Source organism: Suillus subaureus, assembly GCF_016647635.1.
Source record: "Suillus subaureus strain MN1 chromosome Unknown BJ212scaffold_381, whole genome shotgun sequence".
Taxonomy (NCBI): domain Eukaryota; kingdom Fungi; phylum Basidiomycota; class Agaricomycetes; order Boletales; family Suillaceae; genus Suillus; species Suillus subaureus.
The window spans coordinates 1-17,362 of NW_024538937.1; the positions used below are offsets into that span (position 1 = coordinate 1).

Sequence of the window (17,362 nt, forward strand, 5' to 3'; positions counted from 1 at the left end):
CTTGGACAGGTGACACTGACAGCGCTCAATTCGGTGTGAAGAGAGCTCTCGATGAACTAATGAGCATTGAGTGCTGAGTGACGTCATGGATGAATCAGAAACACTTGTTGGTGCTTCTGCGATGTAGATACCACAAGCACACCTTGACATCAGCTAACCGGTCCACTGCGGTCGAAGGGTACTCTCAACCTGCCAGAGTGGAAGGCAGCGAGACGGAAGTGGAAGTTCAGTCAGAATCAGTGAGTATCCAAGTCAAGCTCGCGCGCTAGTGATTCGACCCGGTGTAAATGTAACTAAATGCTTCTTTGGTACAACAAATGAAGCACACAGTGTCCACCAAAGTATCGTCCACCCCACCATGCTAGGGCTATACCTTACTGTATGTATAACCAACAAGCAGGTCCGATGTGAGTGGAGACTCCTGACGATGTCTAGATCAGCGTGACTCGAGACACTTGGCAAGCTTCCACATAGATTCGATCGACATTAACCCAACGCTGACGACGTATGCGACGAGCCAGGCCGCGGTGAGAGTGCGGCAGACAGTGTCCTGAGAGTAGAAGCCTGCTATCAACATCGCTGCGGATGAAGCAGTGCATGAGGACCCAAAGAGAACACAGCGTCAGTAGAGCAACTCACCGAATATGAAGCAATTCAAGGACAAGCCGACAAAGAACATGAGCATGACCATTGATAAGAGGTAGGACAAGAGGGAATAACCGCCTGGCTTGATTTGCTGATAATGAGTTAGTCGATGTAGTCAACAAAGCAAGAAACAATCCTTACTTCTTGAGTGCACTGCCGATCGGCGTGTAGCCAACGCATCATGCCCAAGCCAGAAGTCAACATTGCAATCATTGCCATCATGAGTGATATGAAGAGTAGAAGATAGGGGGTGGGTGAAGTGTAGTCAAAATACGGCGCGGGAGAGACAGTGGTCACGAAGACACCACTTGTCGCGAGAAGTAGACCCGCCTTCTGAAGTTTTAGACTGTGTAAGCGCCAGCAAGGAGTCGAATAACTCACTGCGGTGACAGTGTTGGTCAGGATGGAGCATAACCTTTCCCTCACGTTCTGGAATGCCTCCTCGGATTGCAGTGACCCCCAATGGGCTTCAAGATCGGGGCGTCCCAGTGCAAAAGACAGAGTACCCTCGTTATAAAGGATGTGTTGTGAAGAGCTCCGGGGAGTATTCGGTCTTCAGCAAGTATACTTTGATCGGAGGTCCGAGTCTCATCAGTGCTGAAAGCCTAGGGTAGTCCTGTCATACAAGGAGCAAGTCTTCCTACATGTTGAAAACTCACCTCCGATAGAGCCATGTCGAACGGCCAAAGAGAAGAGTACAGTTGGACTACGTATACTGCATCTTGACATGCTGGCTTATATACGATTGAGATATCTTGACCCGTAACCGTATTAGTGAATTTCGAAGCATGGAAGATACGACTGTCGGAGTTGAAAGTGAAAAGCTGTGTTCCCTAGCATCAACCAACCAGCTGAAAGTACTCCCTACTGAAGGACCGTTTAATTTTACTGTCGGAGTTGAATACGATTGAGAAATGGCGCGGTGATCACTGAAAACCAAGAGCGATGACCTTACAATTTAATTTTAGGAGCGATGATTTGTAAGGTCATCGCTCCTGAATCGAGTGGAGTACTTTTCAGCGTTGGTTGGTTGATGCTAGGGAACACAGCTTTTCACTATGATTTGTAAGGTCATCGCTCTTGGTTTTCAGTCCCAGTGAAAATCGACAAGAAGGAGGTGGATATGTATAGATATAGATCGAAAAAAACACAAGGGAAGGAACATTTTCGCTATGTTTCGACCCCTTTAGAAAAGTGGGACTTTTCGAGACGAAAAAAGATAGAGATCGAGAGTTAAATTTACTGCTTAGATAGGATTTTCGATGGCTTTAGATGAATTTTAGATGCAAATATGCGCTGAAAGTGATCCATTTGGGTGGGTGAATAGGTATCTAATGCCATTGAATGATGTATCTCAAGGTATCACTGTAATTAGATGCTTGTGGTATCATTGTGCCCGCGCCTGCCATCCTGCCATCCCGCCATCCCGCCATCCCGCCATCCCGCCATCCCGCCATCCCGCCATCCCGCCATCCCACCATCCCGCCATCCTGCCACCACCATCCCACCATGTATCTGCTCATTACTCCTCATCTGCATCATCACTGGCACCACTCCCTTCAGTAGGTCCAGCTGAGTTGAGCTATAAAGTAAACCACTGTTAGTATAAAGACAGGCTATGATGAATACCATGCACCTGTAGAGCTGCTTTGCGCTTGTATACCTGTGATAGTACTAGTCAGTAAATAAATCACATTGATATAAAAACAATGTACCTCTTTGTTGGTCTTTGATAGACTGTTCCAGTAGGTTGCAAAGACGCTTGCCAGTTCTTTCTGATGGCTGTTTGATTGCCAATCAAGGGTGCAAAGATTCCTAGAATAATAGTGTTAACCTTGCTATGATCAAAATAATCAGAACTCACTGTGCTGTGATCTTGAAGCTCACACGCATGGGCTTCATGCTTGGCTGGTGCTTCTTGATGGTATTAGCCTTCTCCTCAATCACAATCGCAGCACTGGCTTGGTTGACAAGCTCAGTCTTTACAGCTAGGGAAGCTGTGTCAGTACTACTTGAAGGTGTCTCTGGTACAGTCGAAGTAGGTGTAGACTTGTTTGATGGTGGCGCAAGAATCAGGTTGGTTCCAGAAGTTGAAGCAGTTGGAGAGTCAATGGAAGTGGAAGGGAGCTTCCTGATGACCGGTTTGGGCCTAGGTTTCAATACAAGGTCAGAACTACGTAAATAGATAAGTAAGACTATTATCAGATGGATTGGAAGAACTCACAGTGGGTTTTTGATCTAGTAATTTTAAACAAGCCAAGTCAGTGTCTGGATGGCATGCGTGAATTCAACTCACCTCAATAGCAGCTGCTTCTTTGTCTTTCCCTTTGTTGGTGTGTGGTGGTGGTGTTGGTTCACGCTCAGGTGAGGGGTGTCATGGTATCTCAGGTATCTGTAGATAGGTCAATTAGCAAGCTTCAAGTACTGAAAAAAAAATATACCGCTTCATCACTAGCAGGCTCAGTGACAGGCTCATTGATCCATGCTTGCTTCTTCATATGTTCGGCTTCGAGTTCTTTGTCAGGATCACCTGCATGCTTCTGGGCAACTGGGGGCAGAGTGTTGTCTGAGAGGTCCAGGAGACTCTCTCCATGCTCAGCCTTGATGCGCTTGCTGGTTTTCTTCTTGACGTGATAGTTGAACCATTGTGAGTAATTGTCAGTCATGAGTTTCATAACCTTCCAATTGTCAGCACATAAACAAAATTCAGGACAATGCTTGTGTAGTGTGTGGATGAGCCAGCATAAGACTTGCAGTGACGCTTGGCCGATAGAATCTGGTGTGAGGCCTTGACTGTCAAGTTCCCGGAAGCTCGAGAGCATGAGGTTCCAGATTGTCTTGGTGTGTTGAGCTGAGACAGGTACACCTTTCTTGTCCTGTAAGTAAGTACATGCAACATTAACGCCTTGTGCCATGCGCCCAGATCCTCGAGATGAGCTTCCAGAGGTTCCAGGTACAGATGATGTCGTCTTTGGATACTGTTCCTGCCATTCTTTCCTTGTCCATGATTTGACAGATGGGTAGTCCTTCCGGTCAAGCTCTTGATCGGATTCTGTAGGGACTATTCTATCCACAAGGGCAGGTTTCTCATCGGCAATGGTGCTCGAGGTGTCAGATGAGGGTGATAATGGTGATGATGATGTCAAGGACACCAAGCTTGTGGAGCCATGCATATTAACAATGACATTTCTATGTTAGATTGTTTGAGTGCATATATGCGCATATGTTCAGTTGAATTGACTTACTGTAAAGTCTGGCAGGTCATATTGAGACCAGCATTCTCATTGACAAGCCTGAGTCTATCGGCTTGTAGACTTGCAACAGCATGCTGTAATTTGGTGAGCTGCTGCTTAAGTTGAGCAACAAGGCCATTGTCAGAGTCCTTGCACACCTGACTGAATATGAACTTGCTCACCTCAAGACAGGCATCTCAAAACCCAGCATTTTCTGTGGGTTTGACCCAAAACATATTCTGCTTGTCCCTCTTTGCTTTGGTTCAGATATTATGCACATTGCTGCTATCAACACCAGTGATCTACTTATTCCCTTGTGGTGAGGGACTTTCAGAGTTGAATCTACAGATGATCAATCCACTTGGGCCTGGGCTGTACTTACAAAGGCAACATGGAAGGTGCACGGATCTCTTATTGTGGATGCAACCCCTTTTCTACCAGGATTGTTCAACTGTCCACCTTGTAACCCTGCAGAGAAGATCAATAGCGGCTACAAGGCTTGGGAATGGCTTCTTTACCTCTATGGTATGGCACCTGCCACGCTCTATGGTGTCCTTCCTGAGCCATATTGGATGAACTTTTGTTGTCTTGCTCAGGGGCTGTGTGTGATGCAACAATATCACATCTCTCATTTGGATCTTCTTGATGGTCACTGCCACCTTCTTGACTTTGTGGATGAATTTGAAGAAATCTATTATCAACGCCACATGGATCGCCTTCATTTTATTTGGCCATGGGTTCATTCTATCATGCACATCAGCCCTGAGAATGTCACTTTCCGGCTCTGTAATGCTGCTGGGATCATTGGTTTTGATTTCAGTTTTGATTGGCCTCTTGATTGAGAGTTGGGGTAAGTCTTCAATATCACTTTCTGGCTCTGTAACGCTGCTGGCATCAATTTTTGGAGGCTTTGTTGGGGGGAGGACTGGTCCTGCAGATGCCACCTCACTTTCCGGCTCTGTAATGCTGCTGGGATCATCGGTTTTTGGAGGCTTTGTTGGAGGGAGGACTGGTCCAGCAGATAAGTCTTCAATGTCACTTTCTGGCTCTGTAATGCTGCTGGGATCAAGTTTTGGAGGCTTTGTTGGGGGGAGGACTGGTCCTGCAGATGGTGCCATCTCAGGGTCACTCTCAGGCTCTGTGACACTGCTTGGCTCATTTTTTGGAGCCGATGGTGCAGATCTAGTAGCTACACTGAATTCGCCAAATGTTAAACACAAAGTTAGACACATAAAAAACTCACTGCATGGTCGATTGGAAGTCCATAAGCTGTTCCTGCACCATCCTGTGACGATCAGAAGTCCAGTATGCTGGATCCAGAAGGATATCATCTGATAATGCCATTACTGGAGTACTAGAGCAGCTATGGTCATCATCATTTGTATTGATACTAAAATGAACTCTGTTAGATCTCAAATCAAAAACATCCATCCTACTCACCTGGTATCAGCCTCATAACCATCGAAATCTGGATCAGACGACATGTCCAGAAAGTCTTGGACAGCTGGTGGTAGCATAGTGATGCGTGGTAACATGCAGACTTGGTGTGTTTCCTTTCTTGACTTCAGGTCAGAGCAGCATACCTCAACTCATACCATCATGTCCTTGACCCTCGACAACACAATGTCATCTACTGGATACCCGAACTCTTCAATATCTCAACTCAATACTTCACGATCGTTATCACAGGCCTTTGATCCAAATATTGGGCCCAGCGACACATACTATATGCATGACCCAATGGCAATTCAAGAACCTAGCGTGAGTCACCATATTCATTGAAGCTCATATTCTAACCATGAAACACATGGTGAGTCTTTGATATATCTAGACTCTCTAGATTCTCTACTTGACCAGGATCCATTGGCGTGCAAGGACTCTGACAATGGCCTTGTTGCTCAACTTAAGCAGCAGCTCACCAAATTACAGCATGCTGTTGCAAGTCTACAAGCCGATAGACTCAGGCTTGTCAATGAGAATGCTGGTCTCAATATGACCTGCCAGACTTTACAGTAAGTCAATTCAACTGAACATATGCGCATATATGCACTCAAACAATCTAACATAGAAATGTCATTGTTAATATGCATGGCTCCACAAGCTTGGTGTCCTTGACATCATCATCACCATTATCACCCTCATCTGACACCTCGAGCACCATTGCCGATGAGAAACCTGCCCTTGTGGATAGAATAGTCCCTACAGAATCCGATCAAGAGCTTGACCGGAAGGACTACCCATCTGTCAAATCATGGACAAGGAAAGAATGGCAGGAACAGTATCCAAAGACGACATCATCTGTACCTGGAACCTCTGGAAGCTCATCTCGAGGATCTGGGCGCATGGCACAAGGCGTTAATGTTGCATGTACTTACTTACAGGACAAGAAAGGTGTACCTGTCTCAGCTCAACACACCAAGACAATCTGGAACCTCATGCTCTCGAGCTTCCGGGAACTTGACAGTCAAGGCCTCACACCAGATTCTATCGGCCAAGCGTCACTGCAAGTCTTATGCTGGCTCATCCACACACTACACAAGCATTGTCCTGAATTTTGTTTATGTGCTGACAATTGGAAGGTTATGAAACTCATGACTGACAATTACTCACAATGGTTCAACTATCACGTCAAGAAGAAAACCAGCAAGCGCATCAAGGCTGAGCATGGAGAGAGTCTCCTGGACCTCTCAGACAACACTCTGCCCCCAGTTGCCCAGAAGCATGCAGGTGATCCTGACAAAGAACTCGAAGCCGAACATATGAAGAAGCAAGCATGGATCAATGAGCCTGTCACTGAGCCTGCTAGTGATGAAGCGGTATATTTTTTTTTCAGTACTTGAAGCTTGCTAATTGACCTATCTACAGATACCTGAGATACCATGACACCCCTCACCTGAGCGTGAACCAACACCACCACCACACACCAACAAAGGGAAAGACAAAGAAGCAGCTGCTATTGAGGTGAGTTGAATTCACGCATGCCATCCAGACACTGACTTGGCTTGTTTAAAATTACTAGATCAAAAACCCACTGTGAGTTCTTCCAATCCATCTGATAATAGTCTTACTTATCTATTTACGTAGTTCTGACCTTGTATTGAAACCTAGGCCCAAACCGGTCATCAGGAAGCTCCCTTCCACTTCCATTGACTCTCCAACTGCTTCAACTTCTGGAACCAACCTGATTCTTGCGCCACCATCAAACAAGTCTACACCTACTTCGACTGTACCAGAGACACCTTCAAGTAGTACTGACACAGCTTCCCTAGCTGTAAAGACTGAGCTTGTCAACCAAGCCAGTGCTGCGATTGTGATTGAGGAGAAGGCTAATACCATCAAGAAGCACCAGCCAAGCATGAAGCCCATGCGTGTGAGCTTCAAGATCACAGCACAGTGAGTTCTGATTATTTTGATCATAGCAAGGTTAACACTATTATTCTAGGAATCTTTGCACCCTTGATTGGCAATCAAACAGCCATCAGAAAGAACTGGCAAGCGTCTTTGCAACCTACTGGAACAGTCTATCAAAGACCAACAAAGAGGTACATTGTTTTTATATCAATGTGATTTATTTACTGACTAGTACTATCACAGGTATACAAGCGCAAAGCAGCTCTACAGGTGCATGGTATTCATCATAGCCTGTCTTTATACTAACAGTGGTTTACTTTATAGCTCAACTCAGCTGGACCTACTGAAGGGAGTGGTGCCAGTGATGATGCAGATGAGGAGTAATGAGCAGATACATGGTGGGATGGTGGTGGCAGGATGGCGGGATGGTGGGATGGCGGGATGGCGGGATGGCGGGATGGCGGGATGGCGGGATGGCGGGATGGCGGGATGGCAGGATGGCAGGCGCGGGCACAATGATACCACAAGCATCTAATTACAGTGATACCTTGAGATACATCATTCAATGGCATTAGATACCTATTCACCCACCCAAATGGATCACTTTCAGCGCATATTTGCATCTAAAATTCATCTAAAGCCATCGAAAATCCTATCTAAGCAGTAAATTTAACTCTCGATCTCTATCTTTTTTCGTCTCGAAAAGTCCCACTTTTCTAAAGGGGTCGAAACATAGCGAAAATGTTCCTTCCCTTGTGTTTTTTTCGATCTATATCTATACATATCCACCTCCTTCTTGTCGATTTTCACTGGGACTGAAAACCAAGAGCGATGACCTTACAAATCATAGTGAAAAGCTGTGTTCCCTAGCATCAACCAACCAACGCTGAAAAGTACTCCACTCGATTCAGGAGCGATGACCTTACAAATCATCGCTCCTAAAATTAAATTGTAAGGTCATCGCTCTTGGTTTTCAGTGATCACCGCGCCATTTCTCAATCGTATTCAACTCCGACAGTAAAATTAAACGGTCCTTCAGTAGGGAGTACTTTTCAGCTGGTTGGTTGATGCTAGGGAACACAGCTTTTCACTTTCAACTCCGACAGTCGTATCTTCCATGCTTCGAAATTCACTAATACGGTTACGGGTCAAGATATCTCAATCGTATATAAGCCAGCATGTCAAGATGCAGTATACGTAGTCCAACTGTACTCTTCTCTTTGGCCGTTCGACATGGCTCTATCGGAGGTGAGTTTTCAACATGTAGGAAGACTTGCTCCTTGTATGACAGGACTACCCTAGGCTTTCAGCACTGATGAGACTCGGACCTCCGATCAAAGTATACTTGCTGAAGACCGAATACTCCCCGGAGCTCTTCACAACACATCCTTTATAACGAGGGTACTCTGTCTTTTTGCACTGGGACGCCCCGATCTTGAAGCCCATTGGGGGTCACTGCAATCCGAGGAGGCATTCCAGAACGTGAGGGAAAGGTTATGCTCCATCCTGACCAACACTGTCACCGCAGTGAGTTATTCGACTCCTTGCTGGCGCTTACACAGTCTAAAACTTCAGAAGGCGGGTCTACTTCTCGCGACAAGTGGTGTCTTCGTGACCACTGTCTCTCCCGCGCCGTATTTTGACTACACTTCACCCACCCCCTATCTTCTACTCTTCATATCACTCATGATGGCAATGATTGCAATGTTGACTTCTGGCTTGGGCATGATGCGTTGGCTACACGCCGATCGGCAGTGCACTCAAGAAGTAAGGATTGTTTCTTGCTTTGTTGACTACATCGACTAACTCATTATCAGCAAATCAAGCCAGGCGGTTATTCCCTCTTGTCCTACCTCTTATCAATGGTCATGCTCATGTTCTTTGTCGGCTTGTCCTTGAATTGCTTCATATTCGGTGAGTTGCTCTACTGACGCTGTGTTCTCTTTGGGTCCTCATGCACTGCTTCATCCGCAGCGATGTTGATAGCAGGCTTCTACTCTCAGGACACTGTCTGCCGCACTCTCACCGCGGCCTGGCTCGTCGCATACGTCGTCAGCGTTGGGTTAATGTCGATCGAATCTATGTGGAAGCTTGCCAAGTGTCTCGAGTCACGCTGATTTGGACACCGCTACTGATCTACTAGCTCTCACTTACACCGATCTGAACATTGAATAAAATCAACAGCGTGACTCGAGCTCGATATGTCATAATTATTTTTGGAACTAATGTGTCAGTTTCTGCCTCCTGGTGTTCTGGAAGCCAGGCAGCACACTTCGAACGCAGTGTACCGCTCTACAATGAGTTGATTTCTCCCCATCAAGGTGTTTCTGGAATCCAGTCATCAGGCGCGCGGTTGTGTTATCTTGAAAGTGAGATGGGTAGATGTTGCCAAGTACTGGCACCGTTAACTTTCCAAGCGTGTTCGATTGATCCGCAGTCACCTCTGCTCACTTCGTCACAATATTTGTACCGCCCGGTCCGCCCCGCACAAGCCCATGGACAGGCAGGGTTAACGACTTACCGTAAAAGTAGCTAGCATGAGCGCCTCTGCTTGGTATCGCCCCAACAATAAACAAAAGCGACTAAATGAATTTTCGATATTCTGGTCTATCGATATGAAAACAACTGTAGGCACAAACTATATCACTGGCGTCCTACCTCATCGATTCATCATGATCATGCCAATGATTGCAAATGTCGATCCTTTGAGATTATGTGGCAGTATGGTACATAGATGCAAACAAAACTACAGAACTTTTTTCCGCGGCCTGCCCTTTTTAATAGTCGACGCGTTCGAATCAGAATTGGCGAGATATGCAAAGTTGCGTTTTATCGGTTTCACATAATTCACGCCGAGCTCGCGTAGGATAGCGACTTCGCTTTCGCCTTCTATAAACGTCCAGTACCCTTCCTCTGCATCTGCTGGGAGTGATGGATCAGAGGTCCATCTCCACAGGCCGAATTCATTGAGGAGCAAGCCCAGTTGTGCAGCTTTGGTACGGATGTCGAGGCTGAACTCCTTATCCCCAGTCAACGCGAGTAGTGCTGCACCCTTCGACTTCATAGGGGCGAGGCTGCACGCGATTAAATCAGTGCGCCAAAAGATCTTTATCAAAACTTACTTCAAGTCCAATCGAATATAAAGGCCCTGCTGCTCGCGAATGCGCTCGATTCGTTGAGAACGTTCTTCCCAAGTTCCGTCTACAGTCCTTTCAGGTAGGCGGATCACACCCTGCCACTTCTTGGATCCCAGCAACAGTGTCTCGGCGACGAGGCCACGGCTTTCGAGTGGGAAGACTACATCACGGAAGAGAAGGGAGTCCTGCGCTTCCCGTAGCTTTCTAGATGGCGTGCGAAAAGGTGCACTGTTAATTCCCTGTGTAACTGAGCCATTCTTTGACGGGGGCGTAGGCACGTGAACATGAGATGGGTGAGTCAACATAATATCGACGCCTGGGAACGACTGAGCACCCCGTCGGCTATTGAAGTCAACGCAGAGACGAGGAAAAAGATGCAGACCGCTTACTAGCTACCCACGAGCTCAACATCAAATTTACAAGAAATGTTCTCCGAAATAAATTTCTATACATTAATGAGCTGATGGAGCGTTCTTCGAGTAATAAATCAATAACGTACAGCGAGTAGTTCGGCTTGACTTCTCTCGACAGGTCGTCCGAGATGCTCGTGGTATCGCGCACCGGTTTGCTGCAGGGGACTCAACATGTCAAAGAATTTCGGTTTCTTCAGGTCCCCAATGGACATACAGCCCGCATCAATGAGGGCTTTCGCAGCTGTTGGGCTGTAGTCATTCAACTTGTCAGAACACCGTCAAAGTCGACGCGAGGCGAACGTGTAGTACCCAATGCCGGAAACAGACGTTAATGATCGAACTATCATTTTCCTTCGTGTCTCCTCAGGATCAGAATCTTTTCTTGCCTTGGATTTCGATGTTCCTTTAGAAAGCTCGGTAGCAGCTGCCGGGTCCTGGAGACATGCATGAAACCCACGGATACTTGAAAGACGCGCAACACCTACGGACATAATCTTTACCCGACAAGAACGCGTCTATCCTGTTGCTGATTCCGACGCCTACCCCTTTCAGCTACATAGAGTCCCTAGCATTGAGCACTAAACTGGCAGAGTCGGTAGTGAATGGTTCTGACCTTCTTCACCTGACCTACGTCCCGCACGGGTTCCTCCAGCGCGCCAATAACCTCGATAGCTCGTGCAAACGCACGAACTTTGTAACCGTTTCTGTCTGGGCAGGAGTTTTCACGGTCTAAATCTATGTTGGGGGTTGAGGATTCTCTCTCCAGTTTAAACTTGAAGGAACTCACTTTGTGACAGCATTTGGAGGAGATCATGGTTCGGACCAAGATTTCTCGTTGAGAATGCCGTCCTCGAGCATGAACCATGGGAGAAGATAGTGGTCGCTTGAAATAGTGAGCGGGACAGCATGAAGCGCAGTACGCGATTCTTGAGCCAGCTTTAATGGCCACAATTCTTCATTCAGGTTGCCAACTTGCAACTTGACTTCTATTCGGAATTTGATTACATAACCTCATTTTATGTCAGGTGACCAGTTGTTCATTTGCTCAAAAGGAAATTAGGCGAGTCGGGAGAATTCATGAGTGCACAGAATCACAGATACAATCGTTCACTTCACAAAAAAATGGCGATGAAGCAGAACTTAAAATACGTAAGCGCACATGCGAATCGAATGCGATGATAAGGTCATCACTCCAGCTTAGATACCCGCCATCTGCATCCTAGCTTGCCCAACAGATTGTGCTCCTCCCTGCTGCCCTGCGGCACCCTGCACTTGCTGTTGCCCAGGTATGGTTTGACTGGGTTGTGCCAACACCAGACCCGGTCCCATCACGAATGCTGGGACTGTCTTCTCCTCGAGGTCTGCATAGCGAACGCTCATCTCTTTACGCTCTTTGCACCAGTCATCGGGATTCCACCATGTGTACGTTCCTGCTTCGCCCCCTGGGATTTTTGATGATGGAGCACTGCCGCTTTCTTTTGTTATCCAAATCCGTAGGTCTTTGTGGTATCGCCAATTACGATTCCACCTGTGAAGCCACAAGTCAGCCCGAATTCATAAGTTGAGGCAGCCAAAACAGCATTGTGGGGGTCTCGAAAGTTTTCTGGGGCATGAATGGAGACCTACAATTCTTGCGCTGCGATCTCTTGTAGTGCATCCCTCGGACTTGAATAGAACATGAAAAACAGCGTCTCATCACTGAAAGCTCCAGCCTTGGCTGGTCCTAATGCGGGCGGTTGAGCGCTGTAACACGGAGGCAGATGAAAATCAGGTTCAACGCTATGGGCTGCAGATTGATCTGCCCACGGCGTAACAAATGTCGAATACAGGTTTCTTTTATGCAACATAAGTAAAAATGGTCGAGTGTCTAGTAATGCATGACATACCCCTCGTAACCCATGTCGAGTCCCATTGCACCTAAATCCGTACCAACGCTGCTCAGACCTCCATCTGCATCAACACCTGCGTTCTTAATCATTGCGAGCAGGCCAAGTAGGCCCCACCGGTCAGCTGCGGACATAAGCACCTGCTGTGCGGGAGTCTGTGGGTGATGGTGAGCCTGCACAAGTGGGTTATGTGTCGGTTGTGGATTATGCAGCTGTGGGTGCGCGTTATGCTGATGCGGATGTAGATGATGGGTCCCATTCGACACATGCGGGCTTACTCCTGGAGGTGGTACACCGGGTGGTGCGCTGAGATCAGCACCAGGTGGTGGATTCTGCGATTGGGACGAGTTCTGGCCGCTTAGTGGCTGCTGACCTGCCTGACTTCCCAGCGCTGGGAAATCATCAGGGCCAAAATCTCTGCTCTGCGCCACTGCACCTGCAGTTCCTGACCCACTCTGCCCCGCCTGCGTTGCATAACTTGTGACGTTAGAACCTGGTGCAATGGCAGGCGTTCGGTGCGCATTTTGTTGCTGGAGGGTTGGTGTCGGATAACTCCGTTGTGGTAGAGGATATTGCGACGTTGGGTAGGGAGAGCGAAATTGTGACGACAAGCCGGCTGGGGGAGCAAGACTTGGTGGTCGCTGTAATGGTTGACCTGAGCGGAACTAAGTGCAACAATGGCGCCAGAACAAGCTGGGAACACACCTGGTCGGTTCATTATGAGTGAAGGATATCTGCTACAAACGTTACTGTCGTTATGATATTAGATGCAGTGAATAAGAAAGACTCACGGCAACTGGTTTGACGGTTTCTGATGTTTTGCGTAGCTGGTCGATGAATATCTTATGTTGATACTTGTTTGTTGACCTGTAGCGTTCTGTTCACGGAGCGCTTGTCGGTTACGAACGACCGTCAACAAGAACGAATTTGGCGTCAGCTGAGTTATGATGAGGCAGAGAAATTTAGCAGCGTTTCCCAACAAAGAAAGCGGGCGCAAACTATGATATGCTGTCTCTCCATGTACGTAAGTTTTCCCGCTAAGCTGCTGCCCTGACATTGCAATGTGCATGGCGCATGCCTTATTACTGACCTACAGCATGCGGCACACCTCTCTGACTGGCGTTCAGTTGACCGACTCTACTCTACTTTGGTGTAATGTGCGCAAAGGCTGCCAAGCCTACCGCTCTGGGTAACCTGATGCTAATGCCGTTCCAGGTGCGACGTCACATACATCTTCGATCCTCCAGATACGGTAATTCTGCGGTCTTGACCCCACCAGAAAAGGCGTACATCTACGAACGACCAGCAACGCAGAGATTTTACACACCATCCACGTACCCAGGCGTATGGACCTCTCTTGCTCGCATCGGACTGAACTGAACGAGTTCCCACCTCATAGCACGCCGGCTTGTGCAGACAACCGGTACTTGCCCCAACGCAAATCGCTCAGTCTACTTACAATGAATGATACCATCAAGGGTTCGCAACCACAACGCGCGGCGCGGTCAAACTACGGTCTCCAGCTTCCCGAATATCGTCACTTTCTTGGCCGTTCGGTGTTGCCAGTTACCGATCACCACTCTTGTGGCGTACTTCGAGTTAGCTTACCACTGGTGCCTGATGTTCCAGTTGGCAATGGGTGAGAACCGAGCTGGCTCCATAAAGATGCAGCATGTCAGTTTTGTGGAGCTACTTTCTGCCTCGGCAATTTTTAGCTCCGTGTTTCTAGCCCCTGTGAGTGGATGAATGAATGTCATGATCATGTTCCAGGATACGTCTGGTTCCCGCGGTGTCACATGATTATCATTTTGCCATGAGCCCTCAGTGTTTTGCTTGTGGCCTCAGCTTTTTATTCAGTCTTACAGAACCGACAACACGATTCGAGCGTCTGATGGAAGGATTTGTGGGCGCGAGAACCCTGAGTTCGACCAGTTGTCTTCCCGTGGCTATGATCTATTCGGTTAACGCGTCAAAGTTGCGTCAAAGGGGACTTGTCGTTGAAAGGGACCCTCATTCTCTGGTAAATTATACGCTAAAGACATTTTTCCTTTCTAAAGTTTCATGGAATGTGGCTGTCCTCGTACCACAGTCGTGCTAAATATAACCGAGGGAGAATGAAATCTGCGTGTCGGTATCAAATTTATGCTCCGACACGCTATAGCCTCATTTCGGTTGCACTTCGGTATGTAAAGGCTATTGATTGGATTGATCAGTGTCGGATACCATCAGCATCCTCTGATCAGACAAGATGCTCACAGTGACATTGGTACGTCCATTCAATATCTGGGAGACTCTTCTAACATCGCCGATGGTGTACGCGCAGATTAGACATGGAGAGTCCACGCACAACGTGGTAAGGCTGAACTAGTGGTCCGGCGATACTCACTGATCGCGAGATCATTGCAGCTAGCTCTGTGGTCGGGCTGCACGGAATGTCCTCTCACGGAAAGAGGTGAGTGGTAATTCGAATGCGCCTTTAACTAACGAGCATCACGACTGATCTTGGCCAATCAGGGACGCAGGTAAGCCTTTCTACCGCCTCTCCATCAACCCAAGCTAAACCCGAGAACAGCAAGCACGCGCTGTAGGCGCATACTTCGCAAATACACAATTCACCAAGATCTACGCGTCCCCTTTACCCCGCGCACGGGACACAGCCCAAGCGGTACTAGACGCGCAGCCCACGCCCAAGCCTCCTCATGATTTCACCATCACCCAGATCAGAGAACAAAGTTTTGGAGCCGCAGAAGGGCATCAAACGTGCATACGGGAGCCAGGCAAGACGCTCGAAGCTCACTTTGCAGAGGACAAGTACCCGATTTTATATGAAAGCGAGAAACACGTGGCGTTTCCTGGTGGAGAGTCGGTGGAGGATCTGACCAGGAGGGCTGAGAGGGCAGTGAAGGAGGTTGTGCTTCCTCATGTGGTGAATGTTGCGAGGTCTGGGAGGGACGAACATATCGCACTTGTGAGTCATGGGTTGTGTATTGCGCAAGTGGTGAGCGCAATTGTGAGATTGGGTGGGGGAACATGGAAGCGAAAAGGACCCATGGTTAATACGGCTTGGGTGAGGGTAGAGGTGCGGATTCAGGTGAGTGTGGCGGGCATTCATTATGAGGTGTTGCTCATGGATGGCTTAGGGTGGAATGCCCGTGGAAGTCGCAGACGACGAGGTTCCTCCGGTAGAAGTGACAGTGACGGACGAGGCCAGAGCGGATCACCTTGAAGGCCTTGTGCGTTGATTTCGTTTGTGATGTTCGACTGGCTGACGTGAACATGACTGACAGCTCGACGGAGGCCCACTTCTTGGCATAAAAGCGATTATGGGTGGAGGAGTGGTGGATGCAAAGAGCCCAAATGAGGCGGAGGCTATCGCGCAGACGTCTGCGGTATAGTAGAGCTTGGATATACATTACGGATGTTATGTAGAATAGAATTGCCAGTCACAGCTGCAGCCTGGATTAATGTTGCAACATGCACTCGTCAACATGGTGGACTTTGCTATGCACATGATCGGTACCACCTCATTATTTCCCGGTATCCAACATCCCGCACTTCCCAAGTTGAAGTTCCTGGACGTACCGTTGAAGCTTCGAAGCTTGCTCGGCTGGATTCGAATAAAAAAGGAAATCAAAACGGTGTCGTTGACATGCAGTGCCTGGAATTGGTTCATGTCATATTCTCACTTCCTACAGGCTAACCTAGTAGCAGACAAAATTCTAGTTTCTGTGTTCGGATCCTTGATTGTCATGCAGGGAGGATACTCATACATCCGCACGTTAATCTCCTGGCTGAGGCTCACTGTCAAGACAACCGCATTCAAGTCGTACAGAACTCTCCTCTCTGTTCTCCTGCGGATGATTCGACACTGTCAATTCGTCCTTAATGGAAAGGAGAGATCTCTTCGGGAACAGAGTCTAGCATTGAGCTCTCAGCTAGTGACCAACCAAGATGGGTTGACGGCTTCTGTGACCCTCGCCGTGCCGCGGTTACCTGAAGCAGCTGTAACAACATTCAATTTCCAACTCCCGAGCTCAACCAAGGACCGGATGGCGCGGCGTCTGGACAATCCTTTGATATCATTCTTACTCCCATTGTGCCTGAACCACAGGTCAGCCGATACGAGAGGAATGTACATGTGTATGCAAATCATGGTTGTCGAGTAAACTGCTGATCTAATTCATACTCACAGTCAAGACAAGGATGAGTCATTTGAGATTAAGAAAGGTCCTTTGGACTGTTCCGAGTAAGCATGTTGATGTGAGAGCTAACGACAAGATTCAAATGGGTTCGTAGGGAGCTTGCTGTGGTAGCAGGGTGGGAGCCGCTCACGCACCCTGAAGGGGCTTTGTTCTTCTACCACCTATATAAAGTGTGTCTACCACCCGCTTCTAATGGCTTGACTCATCGCCCCACCAGAGAGTTTTCACTGACGCTGATGTTCGAAACCCTGAAACGGCTGTAAGGATAGGCAAAGCTGTTGAGAAAGCATACGAAGAAGCGCGCAACGCAAACATCTTCTTGCACCCATCCATCGAGCTAGTGTTGGAGCTCATAGAGAAGGATAGCGAAGAGTGTGGCTACTATTTTGTTGATCACGAGAAACGTGTCATTTTCTGGTTTCAAGACCACAAATCCGATGTGCTCATGTGTAACATTCGCGGTGTAGAGCGCAAAAGTCATGTCAGTGAGTTCTT

At 47.8% G+C, this 17,362-nt stretch overlaps 9 protein-coding genes across 9 annotated transcripts; 4 read left to right on the forward strand and 5 right to left on the reverse strand.

The window, feature by feature from the left end:
• Positions 1-436: 436 nt before the first annotated feature.
• BJ212DRAFT_1306863 (uncharacterized protein) lies at positions 437-1,319 on the reverse strand (the record flags this gene model as incomplete). The annotated part of the gene is made up of 5 exons (XM_041333831.1): positions 437-579; positions 640-736; positions 787-978; positions 1,027-1,152; positions 1,305-1,319. The coding sequence occupies 5 exons, from the start codon at positions 1,317-1,319 to the stop codon at positions 437-439; spliced, it is 573 nt and encodes a 190-aa protein (XP_041185120.1).
• Positions 1,320-2,016: 697 nt separating this feature from the next.
• Positions 2,017-5,222, reverse strand: BJ212DRAFT_1306864 (uncharacterized protein; the record flags this gene model as incomplete). Its single annotated transcript, XM_041333832.1, has 11 exons — positions 2,017-2,227; positions 2,282-2,308; positions 2,361-2,483; positions 2,510-2,818; positions 2,870-2,883; positions 2,942-3,004; positions 3,087-3,834; positions 3,891-4,040; positions 4,061-4,220; positions 4,654-5,072; positions 5,122-5,222. 11 exons carry the CDS (start codon positions 5,220-5,222, stop codon positions 2,017-2,019), a joined length of 2,325 nt encoding a protein of 774 aa, XP_041185121.1.
• Positions 5,223-5,477: 255 nt separating this feature from the next.
• On the forward strand, positions 5,478-7,613 carry BJ212DRAFT_1490081 (uncharacterized protein; the record flags this gene model as incomplete). The annotated part of the gene is made up of 9 exons (XM_041341444.1): positions 5,478-5,639; positions 5,694-5,890; positions 5,947-6,694; positions 6,777-6,839; positions 6,898-6,911; positions 6,963-7,271; positions 7,321-7,420; positions 7,473-7,499; positions 7,554-7,613. The coding sequence occupies 9 exons, from the start codon at positions 5,478-5,480 to the stop codon at positions 7,611-7,613; spliced, it is 1,680 nt and encodes a 559-aa protein (XP_041185122.1).
• An 849-nt stretch (positions 7,614-8,462) lies between these two features.
• On the forward strand, positions 8,463-9,835 carry BJ212DRAFT_1592572 (uncharacterized protein; the record flags this gene model as incomplete). Its single annotated transcript, XM_041342530.1, has 5 exons — positions 8,463-8,477; positions 8,532-8,756; positions 8,805-8,996; positions 9,047-9,143; positions 9,204-9,835. The coding sequence occupies 5 exons, from the start codon at positions 8,463-8,465 to the stop codon at positions 9,344-9,346; spliced, it is 672 nt and encodes a 223-aa protein (XP_041185123.1). The 3' UTR covers positions 9,347-9,835.
• A 140-nt stretch (positions 9,836-9,975) lies between these two features.
• On the reverse strand, positions 9,976-11,579 carry BJ212DRAFT_1490083 (uncharacterized protein; the record flags this gene model as incomplete). The annotated part of the gene is made up of 8 exons (XM_041341445.1): positions 9,976-10,303; positions 10,352-10,708; positions 10,756-10,811; positions 10,866-11,028; positions 11,080-11,213; positions 11,269-11,331; positions 11,393-11,514; positions 11,567-11,579. The coding sequence occupies 8 exons, from the start codon at positions 11,577-11,579 to the stop codon at positions 9,976-9,978; spliced, it is 1,236 nt and encodes a 411-aa protein (XP_041185124.1).
• A 397-nt stretch (positions 11,580-11,976) lies between these two features.
• BJ212DRAFT_1292018 (uncharacterized protein) lies at positions 11,977-12,799 on the reverse strand (the record flags this gene model as incomplete). The annotated part of the gene is made up of 3 exons (XM_041332128.1): positions 11,977-12,307; positions 12,406-12,612; positions 12,666-12,799. 3 exons carry the CDS (start codon positions 12,797-12,799, stop codon positions 11,977-11,979), a joined length of 672 nt encoding a protein of 223 aa, XP_041185125.1.
• A 25-nt stretch (positions 12,800-12,824) lies between these two features.
• Positions 12,825-13,872, reverse strand: BJ212DRAFT_658965 (uncharacterized protein). The gene is made up of 2 exons (XM_041343757.1): positions 13,457-13,872; positions 12,825-13,414 (listed from the first exon to the last, which is right to left on the reverse strand). Exons 1-2 carry the CDS (start codon positions 13,732-13,734, stop codon positions 13,024-13,026), a joined length of 669 nt encoding a protein of 222 aa, XP_041185126.1. The 5' UTR covers positions 13,735-13,872; the 3' UTR covers positions 12,825-13,023.
• A 1,362-nt stretch (positions 13,873-15,234) lies between these two features.
• On the forward strand, positions 15,235-15,907 carry BJ212DRAFT_1292023 (histidine phosphatase superfamily; the record flags this gene model as incomplete). The annotated part of the gene is made up of 2 exons (XM_041332129.1): positions 15,235-15,756; positions 15,806-15,907. Coding segments are annotated over 2 exons (624 nt in total), but the record flags the coding sequence as incomplete, so codon positions are not given.
• Positions 15,908-15,977: 70 nt separating this feature from the next.
• On the forward strand, positions 15,978-17,009 carry BJ212DRAFT_659058 (uncharacterized protein). Its single transcript, XM_041343758.1, has 2 exons — positions 15,978-16,805; positions 16,858-17,009. Exons 1-2 carry the CDS (start codon positions 16,130-16,132, stop codon positions 16,959-16,961), a joined length of 780 nt encoding a protein of 259 aa, XP_041185128.1. The 5' UTR covers positions 15,978-16,129; the 3' UTR covers positions 16,962-17,009.
• The last annotated feature ends 353 nt before the right edge of the window (positions 17,010-17,362 follow it).